Below are 20,967 nucleotides of genomic sequence, written 5' to 3'. Positions count from 1 at the left end.
AGATTTGTTGGTTGGAATGTTTGAAAAACACTCCATAGCATTAAAGAATTTTTGTAATAAATCTCTCTCAATATTAATATTTACAATCAAAAAAGGACTAGTGGAAGCTAAACAAGAATAATGGGTACAAATAGTAGTCCTAACTGATTAGTTAAAAAACTGTTTACCTCCAACAATTTCCAAAAATACCCCCGCCGCAGCAAACCTGCAGACTAAGCGAATTTCCATTTGACTGATTGGATTTACACTGAAATGTCTACTTAAAATTATAACATTTATTCTTGATTTAAATAGAATTAGTTTAACAAGTACTTAGGTTTGCTGCATCAGGGAGTGTAAAACTGTTTTTTTTTTGTAAAATTTGAATAGTTAGTAAAAAATAAAAACATTTTCCAAATTTGATCAAAATATGTTCACAAACAAGCAAACTACAACAGTTTACTTATTCTCCATAAGAATAACATGGGAATTTTAAATTTACAATTTTTTGGAATTTTCTCCGTGACCATTAGGCGCATAATAACACTTCAATATACTAAATTATTTGTTTTTTTAAGCTCTACAAAATGGTTTGGAAAGAAATTGCTAAATTTTATGTTTTTTGGGTCAAAAATGGGAAAAACCTATTTTTACCCCATAAAACCCCCCGTTCCCATGGTCCGATCATGCTGGATCGCGAACTCGTTCGAATAAACGTACGTTTACACGTTTGTACCAAATTTCATCAAAATCGGATCATTTTTGCTCGAGTTATCGTGCTGACGGACACATATATATATATATATAAATATATAAATATATGAATATATAAATATATATATATATATATATATATGAATTTGAACGGATGGTGTTTTTAGCCTCTAGGGACCTCAAAGCGAAAAAAAAAATCGGTCCCGCGTCCAGGTCTTACCATGAGTACTACGGTAATAGCTTATTCCCTATATGGGAAATTCGCTAATAACACAAATTTCACAATTGCCGACAAATTCACAAATTAACACACAGACAAAACTAACAGTGCAAAAATGCAAAAAATATATAACATCTTGTATACCTATTCTCACTGATGATATACAAGGTAAGATACTGCAGTAACAGCTGATTCTCCTGCAGCAGTCTAGGAGCAGCCTGTTCTGTCTTGGTCTTCTCTGCAGTCTTGGCAGGGGCGGGAGCCGGGGCTGGGGCTGGGGCTGGGGCTGGGACTGGGAAAGCTTCAGAGCTGCTGCTAGATGACGGCGGGGCCTCTACTGTGGGGGTCGGGGGTTTAGCGGAACCCAGTATGACGTGTCGCAGCCAGTTACGCAGCAGGTTGGACTCCACTGTGGCCAGGTTGAGTACCGAGGCACGCAGTCGCTCTAGGGCGACATCACCTGCGTTCTTCTCAGCTGGAATGTAGGAATGGATTGTGTTAAGGCCCAATCGATATATAATCAACCCAATACAATATAATACACAGTTATAATATACTGTACAAAGAAGAAATAGAAACCTAGAAATATAAACATATGTTATACAAAACCAAAACAATTAGTACAAGAAAAACAATGTAAATAAAGAACATAAATGAAGTGAGTGAATGTTTAAGTTTATTTTACAATTATTACTTTCAAACAAAACCTCATTTTATCAACTTATCAAAAACATTATGGTCCTTCGCAGCCACATTAATTGTGCACAGCATCTATTGTAAGTCCATTTTTATCAATTTCTACAGTTTGAAGATTACTGTTTTCTACCAAGGAATCAACAGATTCACATTGTGCTGTTTTCCCATCCAGGAATCAACAAGTTACACTATCACAGTCAAAGCTTTGGGATATTGGACCTAAATTTACATCTCTTATTCATTTTTTGTATTTTTGACCCTTTTCAATTACTTTACCTTGTATGTAAAGCCACAATTATTGGTCCCATTGTTAGACTACAACAATTCAAACTAGTTTCTTCTAACCCACTTATAGTAACATGACGGATGAAGTAGTTAAGAAACTTAAAAGCCAACTTGATGCGGTCCAGTTTCGTAGAAATTGTGCTTTAAAGAAAATAGACAAAGTTTATAATCTAGGCTTAAGCTTAGGAATAAGCACCGAATCTGAAGATTGTGAATCCTTCAAAATTCGTAGTGCATCCATTCATGAGTTATTTGAGGAATTTAACACACTCCAATCAGAAATAATTGCTTTGAAAAGTCAATTAGATGAATCAGATTATAGTAAAGTAGAAGAGCTTTCTGATAGTGTTAGTGACAAATATTACTACATTTTAACTATTATGTCAAAGATTGTCCCTCCCGAAATTGAACAAGTACAACCACCTAGTTCTAGATCTGAAACTAACCATTTGCCCGTACAAAGCCAAGCAAAGTTACCTAAAATTAGTTTGCCTACATTTTCTGGCAACTTCAAAGAATGGCCTACCTTTTATGATTTATTTAGACAACTAGTGCATGAAAATAAATCATTGTCAAACATTGAGCGGTTCATGTACCTTATTGGCTCATGTTCAAATGATGCACTGAGGTTAGCAAAGAATCTCCCCATTACTGATGTCAATTATACCATTACTTGGCAAAGTTTTATATCTAGATTTCAAAATAAGCGTAAACTTGCTACATGTTACTTGGATGAAATACAAAACATATCTCCAGTAACTTCAAAATCTCCAAAGGCTTTGAGAAACTTCATTGATACCTTGTCTGAAAATACAAGTGCTTTAAAAACACTAGGCCTACCTGTTGAGCAATGGAGCTTTCTCTTGCTTCACAGTGTTGTTTGCAAAATCGATCATAAGATGCGCAATGATTTTGAACTTAAACATTCTGACATTGAATTGCCTACTTTTGACCAATTTTTGAGTTTTCTAGATGAACAGTGTAAAGCTCTTGAAACTGTTCAAACTTCTGTGACAGAAGTTTCTACAAATAAACCGTATAAGCAATACACTAATAATAAGCCTTATTTTCATCAAAGAGCCTGTGTATCTAATCTCAATGCAGTAAAGTGCTTATTTTGCAAGGAAGCCCACACAATTTATAAATGTGAACGTTTTGGACGACAAACTCCTGCTCAGCGTAGGGATTGGATTAAAACACAAAATGCTTGTTTTAATTGTTTACGGACCTCGCATAAACTAAATGAGTGTACTTCAAAAACTAGCTGTTTTAAATGTGGAGCAAGACACAACAGTTTACTACATAATGATGACATTGGCCTAACCAACAAGGCTCAGGTTAGGGTAAGGCAGAATAATAAAGTAGGTCCTAATGAAAATTCCATTCAACCAGCTGAAAAACTTAAGTCAAGTCCCTTGCATACATGCAGCAGTGTTAGGCCTTCTTTAGTTTTGTTAGGAACTGTTTTAATTCATATAAAGGATAGATCAGGTCAATTCCAACCAGTTAGAACTTTGATTGATTCTGGATCTCAGACTTCCTTTATAATTGAAGATTGTTGTCAGCGCCTGTGCCTTCCTCGAAAGAAATTCAACGAACAAGTATCTGGTATTGCAGAATCTACTGTTTTATCTACTAAAGGAGTTGTATCGTGCACTCTGAAACCTCGTTTTGATTCTGAATTTCGCCTTCAGACTAATGCTGTGATTCTGAAGAAAATTACATCTCAAATGCCTTCTACCTCCCTTCCAGAATGTATCAAAGACGGATACAAACATTTAGAACTTGCAGATCCTACTTTTGACGTACCAGGAAAAATTGAATTTTTGTTGGGTGCAGACTTGTACCCTGAGGTAATAGATGGCGGGCGGATGCCTGCTCCCAAAGGTTACCCCGTTCCTTACCAAAGTAGTTTCGGATATATTTTGATGGGTCCAATTGATCTTAATAGCAAAACACAGCCATATGACCAGGTTTCATCTATTGTTTCCAATCATGCAACCATTGAACATTCTCTAGATGATCAACTTAGAAGTTTTTGTGAATTAGAAGAAATCCCAGTCTATGCATCAGTTAACCCTGAAGAAGAAAAATGTGAGAAGATCTATTGTAATGCTGTAAAACGGAATCAAGAAGGAAGATACATAGTTCCGCTCCCTTTTAAAATCGAAGATCCCAAGATTGGAGAGTCGTATGGGAACAAGAAGTCGTCGATCAAAGCTATGAAAATAATGAACAACTATGAAGTCCATCCAAAAAATGGTGTAGCTCAAACTATTATGTATCAGAAGATGTCCAGTCACTATCGCCGGATCTATAATCCTAAACCTCGCATAGACACTGGCACAACTTTTTATCAAAGACCTAAGCTACACAATACATCTAAACATCATACTTGGAATAAAAAAGAACGTGAATATTTCTACAGAAGCAGAGCAAGTCATCAGTTTCCTCGAGCTCAAGCAAATGCCGTCGCTACTTAATCACATAGTTTTTGTGATTTTTTATTATTTTCTGTTAATGTTCTGTTTATTTAACTTGATTGGTGTTATCCTTTAATTGTTCCTTATTGGAAAGAAAATGTTTCTTTTGGCGGGCGGTATGTTGAGGCCCAATCGATATATAATCAACCCAATACAATATAATACACAGTTATAATATACTGTACAAAGAAGAAATAGAAACCTAGAAATATAAACATATGTTATACAAAACCAAAACAATTAGTACAAGAAAAACAATGTAAATAAAGAACATAAATGAAGTGAGTGAATGTTTAAGTTTATTTTACAATTATTACTTTCAAACAAAACCTCATTTTATCAACTTATCAAAAACAGATTGATTAATCAAATTCCCCTTTCATTCAACAATACAACATCTCAGCCTTGGCATCAGACCACACTGACACCCTTCCTGAGAAATTACTCAGGATTCATTTCAGGGAGTCGTGTTTTATGCTCAGGGGGAACACAAAAGAAGACAGGTTACAATCAGCCTTTGAACAATTCAATAACTCCACCCCATACCGTTAGTTTTGAAACTCACCAGCATTGAAGAGTTTGTTGAAGAACTGCAGCACTTTGGTGCTGTACATGGTGGATTTACAAGTGCGAGGAGACGCGATGGACAACAGGATCTGCATCAGGTCGTGTTTGGAGTTGTCAAAGAACTGGTCCAACGCCTGACGACCGCTCGGCTTGTCCAACAACCCTTCCATCCAGGACAAACACTCCTGCAGCAGCTTCTCGTTGACAGCGTCACTACAACAGTCAGTCAAACTGACAACATGGCCACTTGAATGGTGGTGATTGTGTTAGTGACAACATTGTTGGGTATGTTATAAATCCAGATGGAATTGTGGCGAGAATTGCAACACAAGATCTAATATTAACAAAGATGATACATAAGGGGGAAGGACAGGATAGACAACTAACTCACTCACTTGAGAAAAGAATTGTAGAGTGTTAATAACAAGAGCTTTAAAGGTGTTAAATTGATATTTCCACTCTACTCCAGAAATACAATTATTAACAGAAGCAGTATAACTGTTTTATACACCCTTTTATTAAAAAAAAGCCTTCAAGAAGTTGCAAATATCAATTTAATTGTGTTGTGAACATTTTTTATGCTTCAGTTGCAAACTATCCTTCTTGGGTAGATTATTTGTGTAACTTATCTATTTTCCCACTGACTTTATAACCAAGCAGAAATGCTTTTTTCTCTAAACATTTTTTAAATAACAGTTGTCTTTTGATAATTTAATTATTTTACTTAAAATGGCGACCAAACAAAGGTAGGTTATTTAAGCCAAATATGAATGGAGATGAGTGTAAAGTAATGAGAGATAACTAATAGGGGGACGGGAAGGTGTCGGATTACTAAATAAATCGGGTTATTAAGGTATGAGTGATTTATATCAAGATAAAATATGACCATTATTTATTTCTAACGCAGTATTAAACACTACTAAACATTTGGTACGGTATAAAATCACACGATGATGTAAAACAATTAGTACCAAACAGTTTGTGTCAATGATCAAAACTATGCTGCACAATGATGGTACTGTACATATAATATAGTGAGGACGAGATTCATGTCTCTTAAAGCTTTTTTTCACCATTAAGACTTTGCGGCAGTGGACTACCTGACTGCCGAGTCAATGGATTATAAAATGTCAAATTATCGAGGAAATTTTACCCATTGTGAATATCTACCAGTTTATTGAATACAACAACTTATTACAAGATCAAGTAAAACTTTGAGTTTTAACCAAATAATTCCTTTAAAATGATTAAATAGACAAAAATAAAATCTTATCACAAGACGTTGATAATTTTCTTGATCGATATGATCAACTGCCATACTAACCTGCAGATGGAGGTAGCGTCTGTGTAGTTGATGATGAGTGTGTAAATGTTCTGCAGCACCAGCGTGTAGACACACACTTGATGCGCCTCAGTCTCAGGGTCGCCCACGGTGCGCTCGAGTGTGCGCAACGCAATGTCATGCAGGTATTCTGTGCACGCGTCGAGTGTCAGGGGTGCCAACACCTGCACTGCCTGCTGTCTCACCACGTTGGTCTCGTCACATTTCCTGTGAGGACAACGGATAAGTGATTTACTCACCTAGATAGGTCTAGTTCTATCTGATTAAGCGCAATAGCTACATTACACTTCTGTGAAGTACAGTAGACTCCCTCTTATCCGGACACCTTTTAACCGGACATCAGTTTAACATGACTACACTCGGTGGAAATGACATCTCTTTAACCAGATAATTTGTATCAACACATCGGTTTAACAGGACCAGATCGGCAGGAAGTGGGCGGTACTGAAACAACCGTCCTCGTGGGAAAGATTTTAGACCAGTGTTCACGTGTCTCAATATAATGCTCTCCTAAATTTGAGTCAAATACATAGTTAAACGGTCCGTTTTTACCGTCCGTTCAGATAGTTTTTGGGGACGTCGGTTTAACCAGAAAAATCATTATCCGGACTGACCTAGGTTCCAAGGAGTCCGGATAAGAGGGAGTCTACTGTAGATATTACTTTCACACAAAGTAAAAAAGTTCCACATAAAGTTGTGGCAAGTTTCATAGGTAATAAAAACTAACTTCATATTTTCTTTTAACGATTGTTTTAAGTATCAATAACTAAAAGGATGCATTTTGGAAACCTGATCTTTTATTTTTATGCTTTATCGTAGAGTTAAAAGCAAAAAACAAAAAACAAAAAAACTTTGCATGTAATTAAAAAGCCAATGCATTTTTGTCCAACCTTTTTAATGACTAATTTTGACTAGCCTATTCCAATCATAGTTAATTTATCTTTATGCTAAATAAAAATTAATTATTCTAAGCTCAAAATACACCTTATTGAAAACTATAGCATTTTAGCAAATTTTCTTATTTTATTTCCCCGCCAACTATTATAGCGTGAAAAATTAAATGAGAAAGTGGATCTTCAATGGGCATGTGACAAGAAAGCCAATCGGCTTTTGTGCAACTTTTCTACGAAAAAAACTGTATTTCTCATTTGTTGATCTATGTCAGTGACAAACAATCTTGGTAAAGTAAGGAAAATAATTTTCCCTAGCTTCCAGCTGGAATTTTTTTTAAAATAAAATAAAACTATTTTTACTTTTTACCAGGGATGTGTCGATTCTTGATACGACCGATATTTGGACGTTAATATAGCTATAGAGAATCGATCGTCAAAAGTCGATAAGATACCAACCCGTAAAAATCTAGCCAAATAGTTGGTAAGGAGCACATAAAAGTTTTATCAGATGTTTGTTCAAGCCTTCCTTAATTTATTACTAGGGTAATTAATTGTGCAAACCCAAGTCCAATCCTCTACAAGTTAAAGTTACTCACATGATATGTTCACTGATGAAGGTGACCAAAGAGTGTAGAAGGTGTTTCAAAGACGGATTGATTGTGAATGTCTGCTGACTGGATAGTGAAGAGATGTGTGCGTTGACCACAGCCAACACATAACTCTCTCCTGGGATTATATCATTGGCGTAGGTGTTCTGTAAAAAAGTAGAGTCCATATTATCTAGCCTATCCTATATTTTTTATTTCAATTACACAAGGGAAAAATATTTAAACACGTGAGTTACTAAGACTTTTGACTTTAAATGTCTATCCAAGCACAGGTGTAGTCATTTTGTTTTCTAAGTTAAACAAATTCTAACGAGAACAGGACTAAAGAATATGGTCAATATTTAATTACTGCACAAAAAGCTCATATATAACAGTTATTTTTCAGGCCAGTTTTAATGGGATTAAAAAAGTTAGGGATTTAAAAAGTTCAAACTGAGGAAAGACAAACGTAAAATGTAAAAACTATCGGTATCCATTATTAGAGGTTCACAGCTCTAACGAATGGTACAAGACCAATATGTATATATTAGGATGGCAAAGCCACCAAATTACTAAAGCAACCAATCAATTCCAGTTTGGTGGTTACAATGGCCAATCCACCCCAAAAGTTGAAAATAATTTTTTTTATAATGCTACACAATTGATAACAGGTCGGATACGGATTGTAATAAGGATTATTGTCAAAATGAATTATCACAACAAGTTTTTTAATATGTTAATGGTATAAAAATTGGACAACAATGTGTTTATTTGGGTAAAATTACATTTAAAAATCAACAACCACTCACATTAATTAATTTGAGGTATGGATAGACTCTTACGGTTTAGAGAGGCAAACTAAAACATTCACATCATCTGTAACCTACCGAGGGAAAGTCAGTGACAGCATTAGCGTTCCACTTGTCCAGCGCGGTTCTGACACTGGTAGGCAGCAGCACGGTTAGCGCGGCGGACAGTGACTGTGTCTTGACACTGCGCGAGGACGAGACAGCCAGAACACAACGGAACACTATGAAGTCTCCCAGGGAGTAGCCTCCGCTGGCCTCGGAGCTCTCGTTGATTTGGTACATCAGACTGGTCCTGATAAAAACATTGGTTAATTCACATCAACTAACTCTTTATGAAAAAATATCTAGCCCATGAAAATTGATTTGTTCAGAATTGACGGCCTTCAAATGAAGTGATTTATTTGGACTTCAAGGTCATAATACAGTTGATCCATGAACCAAAAAGCAACTGAGGATTACTCGATGCAGGGTTTTAAACCATTTGACAAAAAAAATAGTAGCCTATAATTTACAAGAGGAAGAACACTTGTTTCAATGTTACATCAAGGAAGAAGGATTGGATACTGAACAAACTTATCAAGATTAAAGTTTCAGGCAATTAATAGTACACAAAAGTTAATAACAATGATAGAGCCCCTACAGAAGGGTACTTCAGTGGAAGGTAGTAGAATAAAAATAAAATTTCTACTACTTCTTTCTGAAGCAGCCTTTCTTTCTGTGAATCCTATAAGACGCCTTTCAGGTGTGAAATCTCAAAATTAATTGTGTTGTATCTATCAAAGGCTTAATAGTAACTGAAGTCTGAAAACCTTCCATTAACTATATTCAAATGATTGTCTAATCTTCTGTCTTCCAAATAGTAGACCTGCTTGTACAAATGTGTATTATTGATATCTACGTCCAAACCCACCTGCTGCAGGCCAAAATAACTTCAGTCAGACGGAGAACATGGGGCAGCAAGTCTTGTGCCAACTCAGTGTGAGGACTGGGCTCTACAAAGTCAAAAGACCTAGAACAAACCACACGTCATAAATAAATAATATTTGAGCTATGAGATAAAATGTGTGTATACAATTTTGTTATGAAGCAACAAAACAACTTAAGAGTCTTAGACTTTGTTGCAAGAGGGACTGGTTCAATTCCCAGCATATAAAAAAAATAGAGGTTTGAACCGCTTTCCCTTACAAAGCGTTACAAAACGTCAATTACGTGGATACTAAAAAATTTAAAATTTAGGTCTAAACTTAATCAGCAAGACTCTAGATAACTTACTTGTTGAGATCAGGAGTTTCGGAGGCAGATGCGTGGGCAGGTGTATCATCGGTCAACACTTGCACCTTGGCAATCACAGTGTCCATTAGACAAAGCTCCATTACTGAGGGCAAGTCTCTTTTGGGTACCAGCCATCCTGCGACAACCACACAATGTGATCAACAAGAGAACTATTTAAAATACCCCCGCCGCAGCAAACCTGCAGACTAAGCGAATTTCAACTTGTCTGATTATATTTTTACTAAAATATTTCCATACAGAAAGATATTTATTCCCAATTTAAATAACGTTAGAATTAACGAGTGCTTAGGTTTGCTGCTACGGGGAAGGTGAACAAGTAAACTACAAGTTTTCATTTTCTCCATAAGAATAACATGGGAATTTTAAATTAGGCTACACTATTTTTGAATTCCATTAGGCATACAACAGCGCTTCAATATACTAAATTATTTCTTTTTTTAAGCTCTACTAAACGGTTTTAAAACAAATTCCAATTTTATGGGTCAAAAATGGGAAAATCCCATTTTTACCCCATAAAATCTCCCATAAACCCCCGTTCCCATGGTCCGATTATGCTGGTTCGCGAACTCGTTCGAATAAACGCAGGTTTACACGTTTGTACCAAATTTCATCAAAATCAGATCATTTTTGCTTGAGTTATCCCGCTAACGGACATATATATATGAATTTGAACGGATGGTGTTTTTGGCCTCTAGGGACCTCAAAACAAAAAATTAAATACGTCCCAATCGGTACAACTGATAACTATCACGAAATGTTCTGGCATTCAAAAGGTTCTCGTACTCACGTTAGTTAATTAGCACTATGTTCTACAATAACTGTGTGATTCTTCTTGATTTCTGGTAATAAAGTTAAAAGATGTATTTTAAAATAACTGGGACCAGATGTTATAACTTACCCTCAGTTTGGGTATGAGGCATCAGAGACATGATGCAGTTCTTGGCGAGAGTTACATCATATCTAGGGTTGTTGACTGTGTCTGCCACACTCTTCAGTAGATTCTCTGCGTACTGAGTGTACATGCCTTGCTTTACCAGGTTGTCCTAAATAAAATTTGAGATTATATTATAAATTTAACTTTTAGAACACTGATTGAATTTTAAATTGATGAGAGCATCCGCCTAACTATTTAGTAGATCATTTTTTGTACCAAGGATACATGCCTTGCTTCAGGTTCTCCTGTGTAAAAATATAAGTAAAGCTTAAATGACAGTTAATGAGATAGTTGTTTACAGTTAAATATGACTATTTGGAACTGATAAAAGGTAATTTTAATCAATTAGAAAATAAATGTAGTAAATTTCCCTTTTAATTCATAGTTTCTAGGTTAAAAGATCAGAGGTATTTATACTACCATGTAGTGTCAATTTTATTCTCTTATAAACAACGTGCAATATTTTTAGCAACTGTCATATTACAGTTCTAGGGCTACAACATTGAATTTTAATACATTTATATTGTATTACTTTTTATAAATAGTCTATTGATATCGTCTATGATATCGTCTATGATATCAAATGACGAATCATTATAGAGGATTTTAGAGAATGTAGTTCTCCAATAATCGGTAGTCTACGGTACGTTTTTTTCACCTTACTTACATATTCTTTTTTGTTTTGTAAATTACTTGACCTGCAGCATAAAAGGTGTGCTATAAACAACCATAACACGGCATTTATTCATTTTGTACAGATACATACAAGAATAGTGTGGTAAAATACAAGTAAAAATCTTAAAATAACAATTAAACCAAGAACACAAAGTTAATGTATGACTAACTCCTATAAAATATCATACAAATTATTAAACTTCTAAAAGTCTTTAGTGATTTGATTGAACCTAACCATTAAAACCACTTAACACTAGACTAGCCATGTCTCAAAAATATATTAACTAAAATCCATAGTCCAAAAGCTGTAGAGAATATACAAAAAATATGTTAATTATCTACATGAAATTTTAAATAACATATGTTACCTTCATCCAGCTGGTAAAGAACTTGTGTCCTGCTCTCGGACCCCAGACCAAGGAGTGCAACAGTAGTGGACTGGCAGGCATGGCTTGACCCAGCGCCAGCTTGTCAAGATAAGGAGTTGAGGGCGGTAGCTGCAGTAGCAACCTGAAACACCCAGCGAGTGGTCAAACCAGAGCTCGATTGGTTTCCTAACACTACAACACCCAAAAACTAGTTATTCAATAAGTAGTTGAGAAAAAAAATCTTTCTATCGCTATTTTAACATATTTATAAATATAGGTTAACTAAGCTAGACCTAGTTTTTCCCCCCCTCTAACCAGTCATCACCATACCTCCAGCAGATGGAGAAGCAGTATTGTGTAGCTGTGAGAGCCGTAAAGCTGATTTTGTTCTCTGTCGACTTGATGCTCGGAATCGTCTGATCTGTGATGTTGAGAATTTCAATGAGAACGTCCATCAGAAGCGGGTACTTCACTTTCTCAGCTGAACCCATGATGAAATTGCAGGCCTACATCAGTTAGAGAAGTTTAATAGCAGTTTGTTTAACGATAAGAAGTAGTTTAAAAAGGTTATACTGTTGTGTACAAACAAACAGTATATTGCTATAAATATAACTTTACTAGAAAAAGCTTTCCCATTAACAGTCAGTAAAGTTTTAAGTGTTTGTTAAACAATTGAAAAATTACAAGAGATTAATTTACAAGCATTGAATGAGGCAACTACAAACTCTGTTCTTGGTCTTCTGGTGGACAAAAAGTTGTTTCCACCTTAATTTACAAGTCAAAAATACTTTTAGAAAATGAATACGTAAATCAGTGAAATCACCCACCAGTCCATCCAATTTAGGGTGCTCCTGATTGTTTAGCTCGGCATTGACAATGGTGTAGAACCTTGGCTTCATGGAGAACTCGTCCTGTGGACCCAACTTGCGGTAGTTGGCCTCAATCTCCTTCCAAGCACAGAATATCCTGGCAGGTGCTCGTCCTTGCACCGTATCTCCCACCATGCTGGTGGCGTTGAACAAGTTCCACTGGACCTGAGGAGACGGAATAATGAGGTTAGTCACAAAAGGTGGGAAATTTAAAATTTACACTAAAAAAATGTGTAGTCTTTTCAGTGGATTTTGAGGGTTCAGTGACTGATAGACACCATTGGTTCACAACTAGGCCTACTATTATTCAAAAAAATTAAGTAAGGATGGACAGGTACCAAAATTTAAGTAAAACTTTACTTTCAGTCTAAAGGCAGGATTAAATTTAAATCAGAATTTTCTCAAATGGGATTCCTTCTAGCCTTTATTGTTTTAGCCGTGATCAATGATGGTGTCTCTCGGATCGCGGGAGATAAGGATTATGCCACAGTCGTGGACTTAAGTCGTAATGGTGTTGGGTGTGATAAATTTAGGATTTTTAAAACAAACAACAAAGTAAAATTTCCCTTGGTGCAGAAGTAAAAAAATCCATCCCACTCCAGTCCCCAAAATTAGAAAGGAAATCAAAATTCTTTTACATCCCACTAAAACTAAAAGTACCATTCCCTCCATCCGTGGAGTGAACCCAACCCACCTGTTCTAGCAGGACTGGTGGAGCGTCATACAGGTGTTTCATCATGTACTCAAACAGCAGCAGCAGCCTAGACAGACACAACAGTTGTGTCTCCCTCATCAGACCTCTGACAGAGCTTTCCCCCACCCTGATGATGCCACTGGCACAAGCCAGCAAAACAGACTTCTTCTGCATCAAGTTCAGAGAGTGGAACAGGAAGAGCAGCAGTTGGGCATGCTCCACGTTCATGTCTGTGAAATTTAGTTGAGATTAATACATTTTAAAGATCTCCTTGGTGGCTTATTGCAATTTTTTTATGGACTGAGCTCAATTAGCTTACCTAAAAAAAAATACAGTTCCCAGACTAGATACTCAAAATAAAGTAAAAACCCATAACACTGATATTATTTTCTTATATAGGACATCTGAGTGTAAATTGAAGAAAGAATAAAAAAGAAAGAAAACTTCAAAGATGAACAGGTCCTGAAATTTTGAGAAATTTTTGTGTAAAATATATTCCTAATCATTTGTCAGGATTACATTTTATTCAGGATTTTCTTGCTAAGGGATTTGTTCAAAGTGTTACCAATTTTCCCTTGCTTGTTAGTGGTGATGATGATGTCTCAGGGATGGCACAACATAATCATGATTGTGCAGCTATTGCGGGATATGATGAAGATGATGATGATGATGATGACTCCACGATTGTCAAAGATTTTCACCAATTTGCTGGGATTGCGGGAGTTGTTTACAATTTTGCCAGTTAGTGGGTGGCAATGATGATGTCTCCGTGACTGCAAGAAGTGTCCATAATATCATTGCTATATGAAAGAAATTTTAGCCAAATTTTATTTAAAAAATTAATTTCCCCTCCTTGAATGGGAAGAAAGCCCTTGTTCCATTCCCGTGCTGAAATTCACGAAGGATATAAAAATCATGTCCCTTAGAGGACTAGTTCTTGAAACACAGGGTGGAAATAATACACTCATAAATCAAAGCTGAATCTCAAACACATTGAATCTCAAGAAAAGAACAAAAGATACAGTTCAGAGATTTAATCAACTGGATTTGAGACTCAAACCTCAAATTAGTTACACCCCCGTTTGCCTCAACCACTACAATCTGCTACATATAAGTTCAAGGCAGTATATTCTCACCTTCATTGTCGGCATCATATGCTTGATTGTAGTTGGTAATGTTCTCTACTAAAGTATGGATGAGACGATTCCAAATATTGATGATTGAAGTTTCTTTCTCTGTTTGAGGCTTCAGCAGCAAAATCTGTAAATTTTTTTAAATTTAGATTTCTCTTTATTTCTATCATAACTACAATATATAAAATACCCCCGCCGCAGCAAACCTGCTGACTAAGCGAATTTCCATAATTGCCTTAATTGATTTTCAATTAAATGTATTTAATTTTGGAGCGTCGTACGTAATGAATGTAACTGTGCAGAGACACTGCACGCTGATTTTTGTAGAATATACTAGCTTTTGAACAACTCACTGCTTCAAACTGAAATTACATCTTACTGTAAACTACAGCATCTTCTTGTCCAAAAAACTATAGGAGAAAACATTTAGACTTTACCACACTCTGTTAGCAGTTCATTCAGCTATGTTCTGTTTGTAAAAATTAGCTACAGCTGCTCTATACAGATGTTAAGTCTACTTCAATATCCATGAGTTAATGGTTCAGTATTGATTGGTTTTGCAAACATAATGGGTAGTAGTGATGGTCAAAACCAGAAATTTCGAATCTCAAAACCGAAACCGAAACTTTTAAAAATCGAATCCCAAATCTCGAATCTCAAAACCTAAACGTGAAACTTTTTTAGAGTTTTACTTAGCTGGTTACAAAGGTCAAGGTTACAAAAAATACAGGTAATAATAAAATTTTAGGTATGCAATCAAAACTAAAAGAGATCAACTCCTGACCCTGACATGACATAAATATGTGACTGATAATCTTAAAACCCATTCACTTACAACATAATTTTGTATAAACAACCAACATTAAAATAAATTAAACACCAACATAAATATTAATATTAGATTAATTAGAACATATTATAGTGGTTAATATTTCTTTGGATTTAATAAATATTGATATGAAACTGAATCGTACATCTTTCCAGGTATAGTATTTACGATGCCGTTTGAAGTTCAGATTAGCCTACAATTTACTTGTTTTATTACTGTTAATGGTGATGTTTGTCTATTGTTATGAGCTTGTGAGGAACAGTGTTAAAAACAATAATAATGACAAAAAATAATTTCAGCAGTTTCAAAAATCACTGCAAAAATCTTCAATTTCGAATTTTGAATCTCGAAACTCGGTGATCGAATCTCGAAACCGAAACTTTTCTAAAGTTTTGATGGTTTTGAGATTTGAGTTTTGGTATTGACACATCACTAATGGGTAGTTATGAATTAACATATGAATATGTCTGTGTCTGATGATATGGACTTTTATGGATTGGTTAGCTCACCTGTGCCAGAACTGCCAGTGTGCGAGGGTACACCTGCAGAGGCCAGGCGTTGTTGTTAGTATCAGCTGTTTGTACAGGACTGATGCCCAGGTGGTGCAACAGCGTCGTCTGCAGACTGTCTGACAACAATGTGCGAGCCAGCAAGTTGTGTGTGTAACGAGTCAGGGCTTGTGAGAACTCACTGTACAACACGCCCAGCACCGCTCCAAAGTAAACAGAGATTGTACCTGAAAAATCCAGAATTAGGGGTCAAAAATGGTTTGTTTAACGACAAAGATATCAGTAATGGCCATAAACAAGAGAAATTTTTATTAAATAAAATATGGAATGTGCAATGAAAATCAAGTATAAATACAGTAGAACCCCTAATATCCGGCCTCGGAATTACCAGTTCTTAGTTCATTCGGTCATTTCCCGAAATAGATACTAAAAATATTTCCCACGGCCGTAAACGTAGTCTCCATGATGCGTTCTCATGGTTTATCTGTTTCCTGTTTATTCATTTTTATTGGGTTCACTTTAAGTTAAGCTAGCAGATTCCAAAAAGATACTTAAATCATTTAAGTAGTAGGTTGGTTTATCCGGCCAAAATGTTATCCGGTCAGGGGCTCGGTCCCACTTAGGCCAAATGTGAGGGGTTTTACTGTACTTGTCAATTATAACTGAATTTCGAAACTATTTACACAAGACCTGCATCAAAAATTTGAGTTATAATTTTCTGTGACTACAACAACTTATGTGAGCATCTCTTGCAGTCTTTGTGACACCATTTTATTTTCCTGAAATTGCCATTTTCTTATACCACCCAAAACAACATAAAGAGATCACCATAGAATACCGTTATTTGTGGCCACTCAGCCATAGACTATTGGCAATTATTCTAATATCCCAGTCAGTCCCTTACAAACAACATGTATAGTTCAGACATTTCCATCATCATAAATCCACGTAGAATTCTCCGATTTCCGGTTTACTTGTCACCCTGATTGCAACTCTCACCAGTTTCAGTGCGGGCAGTCTCTCTGTCCAGATCCCTGATGATGGCCGCCAGAATCACCATCTGCTGTTCCGCCAGACCTGTCTCCACATAGCGCTGGATGTACGGACTCTCTGAGTTCAACAGGTACTTGTTCATGAACTGGAAAATCTGCGATGCCAAGGAGATGTACTGCAAAAGAAAAGGTTGCACTTTCAATTAAACAATGTACTTACACCTTTATACAGGAGCCATGTTAGTTTTAGTTCAGATTTAAAGACAAATTCATGAAGATAATTAAGGTGTTTTTATATAGGCTAACAATAGAGTTAAGCTAAATGCCTGAGATTTACAAGAGCTAAATGATAGACAAAAATAAAGTCTACAAAATAGTTTAGTAGCCTACTGACATTTAATCCAACTTCAAGATAAATTATGAGAAAGGTCAGTTAAAAGTAGGGCTACCAACCTACCTTGAGTTTTGCCAAAAAACTGTTGTATTTTTAGTGTTACTAAAAACTCTTATACACAATAGTGTCGCCAATTACAGCTACCAGACTTTGGCAACACTGAGGACAAACCAGTTTTGAATTTTAACCAACACTTCTCTCTGAAAATCATTTACTAAAGAGAAATATCAGGTTAAATAGACCTTATATTTGTTAAGTCCCTGGATTATAAATATTGTTAGTGAACTAGCTGAACATTATCTGTAAAACCAAATAAAGGTGTTTTTTTAAAACTACGATCCTTTTTCTAAATACCGATATCAAAACCTCTCACACACTATTACTGCCAACTTACCCCATTGGGCTCCCCCTTCTCAGGCACTATGCTGCCTCCAGTCTCAGGGGAAGTGTTGTTTTTTCCTGCAGGGTCCGCCACCTCTGTGCCACTCTGCGTCTGGTGGCTCGTGTCCGGGACTGCGATGGTCTCCTCAAACCACAGCCCTAGCAGCGGTTCGCTGTCGTCGTCTGTAAACAAAGTAAAATAGTTTATTGACACAACAAATTTTGAACAGGGTGTCCAGCAAATGGGCTCGGCCGAATTCCTGCATATTTTCCCAGTAACTACTATTTTCCCGAAGGCATTTTTTTAGGTTAAATTTAGCAAAAGTTTATTCAATTATATATATTTTATATGCAATACGAATAAAAAGGATAAACACACTCATGCAATGAAATCACAAAACCACTGAAAAACATACGCACATCACCATTTAACAAAGCCCATCGATGTAGCAGAAGAGGTAAGGCCTCTAGCTGGGGTATCAGTTAGGTGGCCGTTGGGGAAGGGTGGCCACGAGTGAGAAATTATGAGTTGCGTTAGTGGCTATTAGCCGTAGCGCATAGCGGTTAACCCCGTGAGCGGCATATACCAGGCTTGCCAGGTTTTATTATGTCAACATTACACGCAAAACAGATCATGACACAGGAAACTTTAATTTAATCAATGCTGGCATTTAAATAAAATATTAACAACATACAATTTTCTCGTTGATATCTCATATTCCATAGAAAATAATAATTAATAATAAATCGATCCCAGAAAAATTTCCGCATATTACAGCCGCCATAATTACAGAATTTCCAAAGAATTCCTGCATAGTTCCCGGCATCATAATATTCCTGTATAATTCCCGCTTTTTACGGTTTTCCTGGTCCCCAGACACCCTGTTGAACGTAAGTGCTTGAGCCTGCAACTTCAGTACACTAAAATCAATGGCTTGGTTAAAATAATTTTTGAAATCCAAAACTGTCTACAACACTCAACATGAGAAAGGGATGTCTACACGGCAGTTTGTAAGTTATAGGTCATAAAACAATCTTCAGTTTAAAAAAGAATATAACAAGTCCATAGGTGAAATATTTTTTATTCTATGAAAGAGTTCAAGTAGGCCAACTGAACTTAATTAAATCTCTGTCAAATGAAATTACAACTGTTTGAATTGACAAACAAATTTAGGAAAAGTCCCTGTCACAATGACAGTAATTTAAATATAGAAACAAAATTTCACAACAAAAACAAAATTTAGGAAGCCAATTTCTTTACTTGACCACGAATAGGAAACAACATTGGAGTGTTTTCTGAGAGAAATTACACAGTTTTGAATCAAACAAACCTTCATCTGGAGAGCTCTCCTCTGAACAGCTTATGATGTCGTCGTCGTAATACGTGGTTGAGTCGGACGTGCTGAACGTATCACCCTCGGGGGGATGTTTCTGGATGCGCTTCAGGGTACAAGCCTGTACCATGACATGTTATGATTGTTAGACAAGTATGTTCTTAAGTATGTTTTTCAATTTCAAATCTGAATCCCATAACAATGAGTATAAAATCTCGAATCTTGTACAAAAGTATAGTCGGCAGCAATGAAGTGACTATATAAAACAATCCCAATAATAACGCTTAATTCAAATTTTTTAAATTTCGTCATTTTCTAACTCCCACCCTAAACACGGAAATGAAGTCAGATATACTGTGAAATCAGTCAGTTAAAAAGTAGAATATTGTGGTCCTACTAAATCTTAGAAATATTTAAAATAAGGAATTTAACAATTATTACTGACCTTTCTGTAGCTAACCGTGGCCAGATAGAACAGGAACTGGTTGAGCGAGGCAGACGTGAGTATTCTGGCCGCTCTCTGCAGGGCAGTGGCTGGTGTAAGAATGTGTAGCTGGGCGGGGGTAGGCTCAGGCCCCGTCCCATCACTACACTCCACCTGTAGGTCGTCAAGCAAGGCAGACATCATTGTCAGGGCCCGACAGGCCAACGCCACTGACAACACTCCAAAACCCTGCTGACTAAAGGACAAGAAACATAATTATGATCATCTAGGCCAAATAGCCTCCTACGGTTGTTTGAATGATTGTGTGGCCAAAGGAATTGGGATAGGCATGAAACAAATTTAAAGAGTATAATTATTATTAGATCAACAACAGTAAATAGGGGAGGAATACCAGCAATCAACCAAATTTACTAAGAATTGTCATCTAATTACCAACCACTAATTATAAGGTAATTCGGATTACCGGAACAGTCCCATATCACTAATTTGGTTGGGCGAAACTGAAATATTCAACCTCAACAAACCTAAGCCGATTAAAAACAAACCAGAATCCTAGTGTGTTTTACATGTTGCCGATCAATATCATGTAATCTCCAATTAATGATCCTGTTTGGGTTAAAACAATTCACCAAAATGGAATGGAAATAATTAATTATGCTACTCACACTTTCATGAGGTTTATACGGGAGCTGCCGTCCCTAGACTTGCTGGGAGACTTCCCCTTGTCCTCCTTGCTGCCCTTGTCTGTCAGTAGACTGGAGGTAGACAGTTGACTCTGCAGACCAGTCATCAGCAGCCAGACACCCAGCAATAGATGGTTCTGTAGTATCTGTAGACAGACACAAGATGAACAACATGAGGTTTATGCAAGAGCTGCCGTCCCTAGACTTGCTGGGAGACTTCCCCTTGTCCTACTTACTGTCCTTGTCTGACAGTAGACTAGAGGTAGACAGTTGACTCTGCAGTCCAGTCATCAGCAGCCAGACACCCAGTAACAGATGGTTCTTTAGTATCTGTAGACTGACATAAGGTTTATGCAAGAGCTGCCGTCCCTAGCCTTGCTGGGAGACTTCCCTTGTCCTCCTTACTGCCCTTGTCTGACAGTAGACTAGAGGTAGACAGTTGACTCTGCAGACCAGTCCTCAGCAGCCAGACACCCAGCAATAGATGGTTCTGTAGAATCTGTAGACATACACAAGATGAATAACATGAGGTTTATCAGGGAGCTGCTGTCCCTAGACTTGCTGGGAGACTTCCCCTTGTCCTCCTTGCTGCCCTTGTCTGACAGTAGACAGTTGACTCTGCAGACCAGTCCTCAGCAGCCAGACACCCAGCAACAGATGGTTCTTTAGTATCTGTAGATAGACACATGTGCTGAATGCCTAGAGCAGGAGTTTCCAGCTTATGGCCTACGGACCACGTGAGCAGATTTTTTTCTGGCCCATTGAATTTTTATCTTTATGATAACAAACACTGCTGATCTTCTTCCGCCATCGCAGCAACACTTTATGACAATGGACTATATCAATCAGTCTCGTCGAT

General features: G+C 36.7%; 1 protein-coding gene across 3 annotated transcripts in view; it reads right to left on the bottom strand.

Moving 5' to 3' along the window:
* LOC128992018 (E3 ubiquitin-protein ligase UBR4-like) overlaps positions 1 to 20,967 on the bottom strand; it is a 105,099-nt gene that overhangs the window by 69,858 nt on the left and 14,274 nt on the right. For all 3 annotated transcript variants that reach the window (XM_054415356.1, XM_054415358.1, XM_054415357.1), the window contains exons 8-26: positions 20,091 to 20,254; positions 19,426 to 19,660; positions 18,978 to 19,101; positions 17,660 to 17,829; positions 16,879 to 17,047; positions 15,880 to 16,106; positions 14,545 to 14,668; positions 13,409 to 13,638; positions 12,673 to 12,879; positions 12,176 to 12,351; positions 11,846 to 11,987; positions 10,767 to 10,911; positions 9,848 to 9,983; positions 9,486 to 9,584; positions 8,654 to 8,867; positions 7,776 to 7,933; positions 6,269 to 6,493; positions 4,943 to 5,157; positions 1,058 to 1,388 (exon numbers count right to left, since the gene is read on the bottom strand). In XM_054415356.1, the coding sequence (XP_054271331.1) occupies positions 1,058 to 1,388; positions 4,943 to 5,157; positions 6,269 to 6,493; positions 7,776 to 7,933; positions 8,654 to 8,867; positions 9,486 to 9,584; positions 9,848 to 9,983; positions 10,767 to 10,911; positions 11,846 to 11,987; positions 12,176 to 12,351; positions 12,673 to 12,879; positions 13,409 to 13,638; positions 14,545 to 14,668; positions 15,880 to 16,106; positions 16,879 to 17,047; positions 17,660 to 17,829; positions 18,978 to 19,101; positions 19,426 to 19,660; positions 20,091 to 20,254 (3,491 nt within the window). The remainder of the gene's footprint in view (positions 1 to 1,057; positions 1,389 to 4,942; positions 5,158 to 6,268; positions 6,494 to 7,775; positions 7,934 to 8,653; positions 8,868 to 9,485; positions 9,585 to 9,847; positions 9,984 to 10,766; positions 10,912 to 11,845; positions 11,988 to 12,175; positions 12,352 to 12,672; positions 12,880 to 13,408; positions 13,639 to 14,544; positions 14,669 to 15,879; positions 16,107 to 16,878; positions 17,048 to 17,659; positions 17,830 to 18,977; positions 19,102 to 19,425; positions 19,661 to 20,090; positions 20,255 to 20,967) is intronic.

The sequence above is a fragment of the Macrosteles quadrilineatus genome, unplaced genomic scaffold, assembly GCF_028750875.1.
Source record: "Macrosteles quadrilineatus isolate MER2022 unplaced genomic scaffold, UCM_ALF_1.0 Scaffold_4__1_contigs__length_99947679, whole genome shotgun sequence".
Taxonomy (NCBI): Eukaryota; Metazoa; Arthropoda; class Insecta; order Hemiptera; family Cicadellidae; genus Macrosteles; species Macrosteles quadrilineatus.
This window is presented reverse-complemented; position numbering and strand designations above follow the sequence as displayed.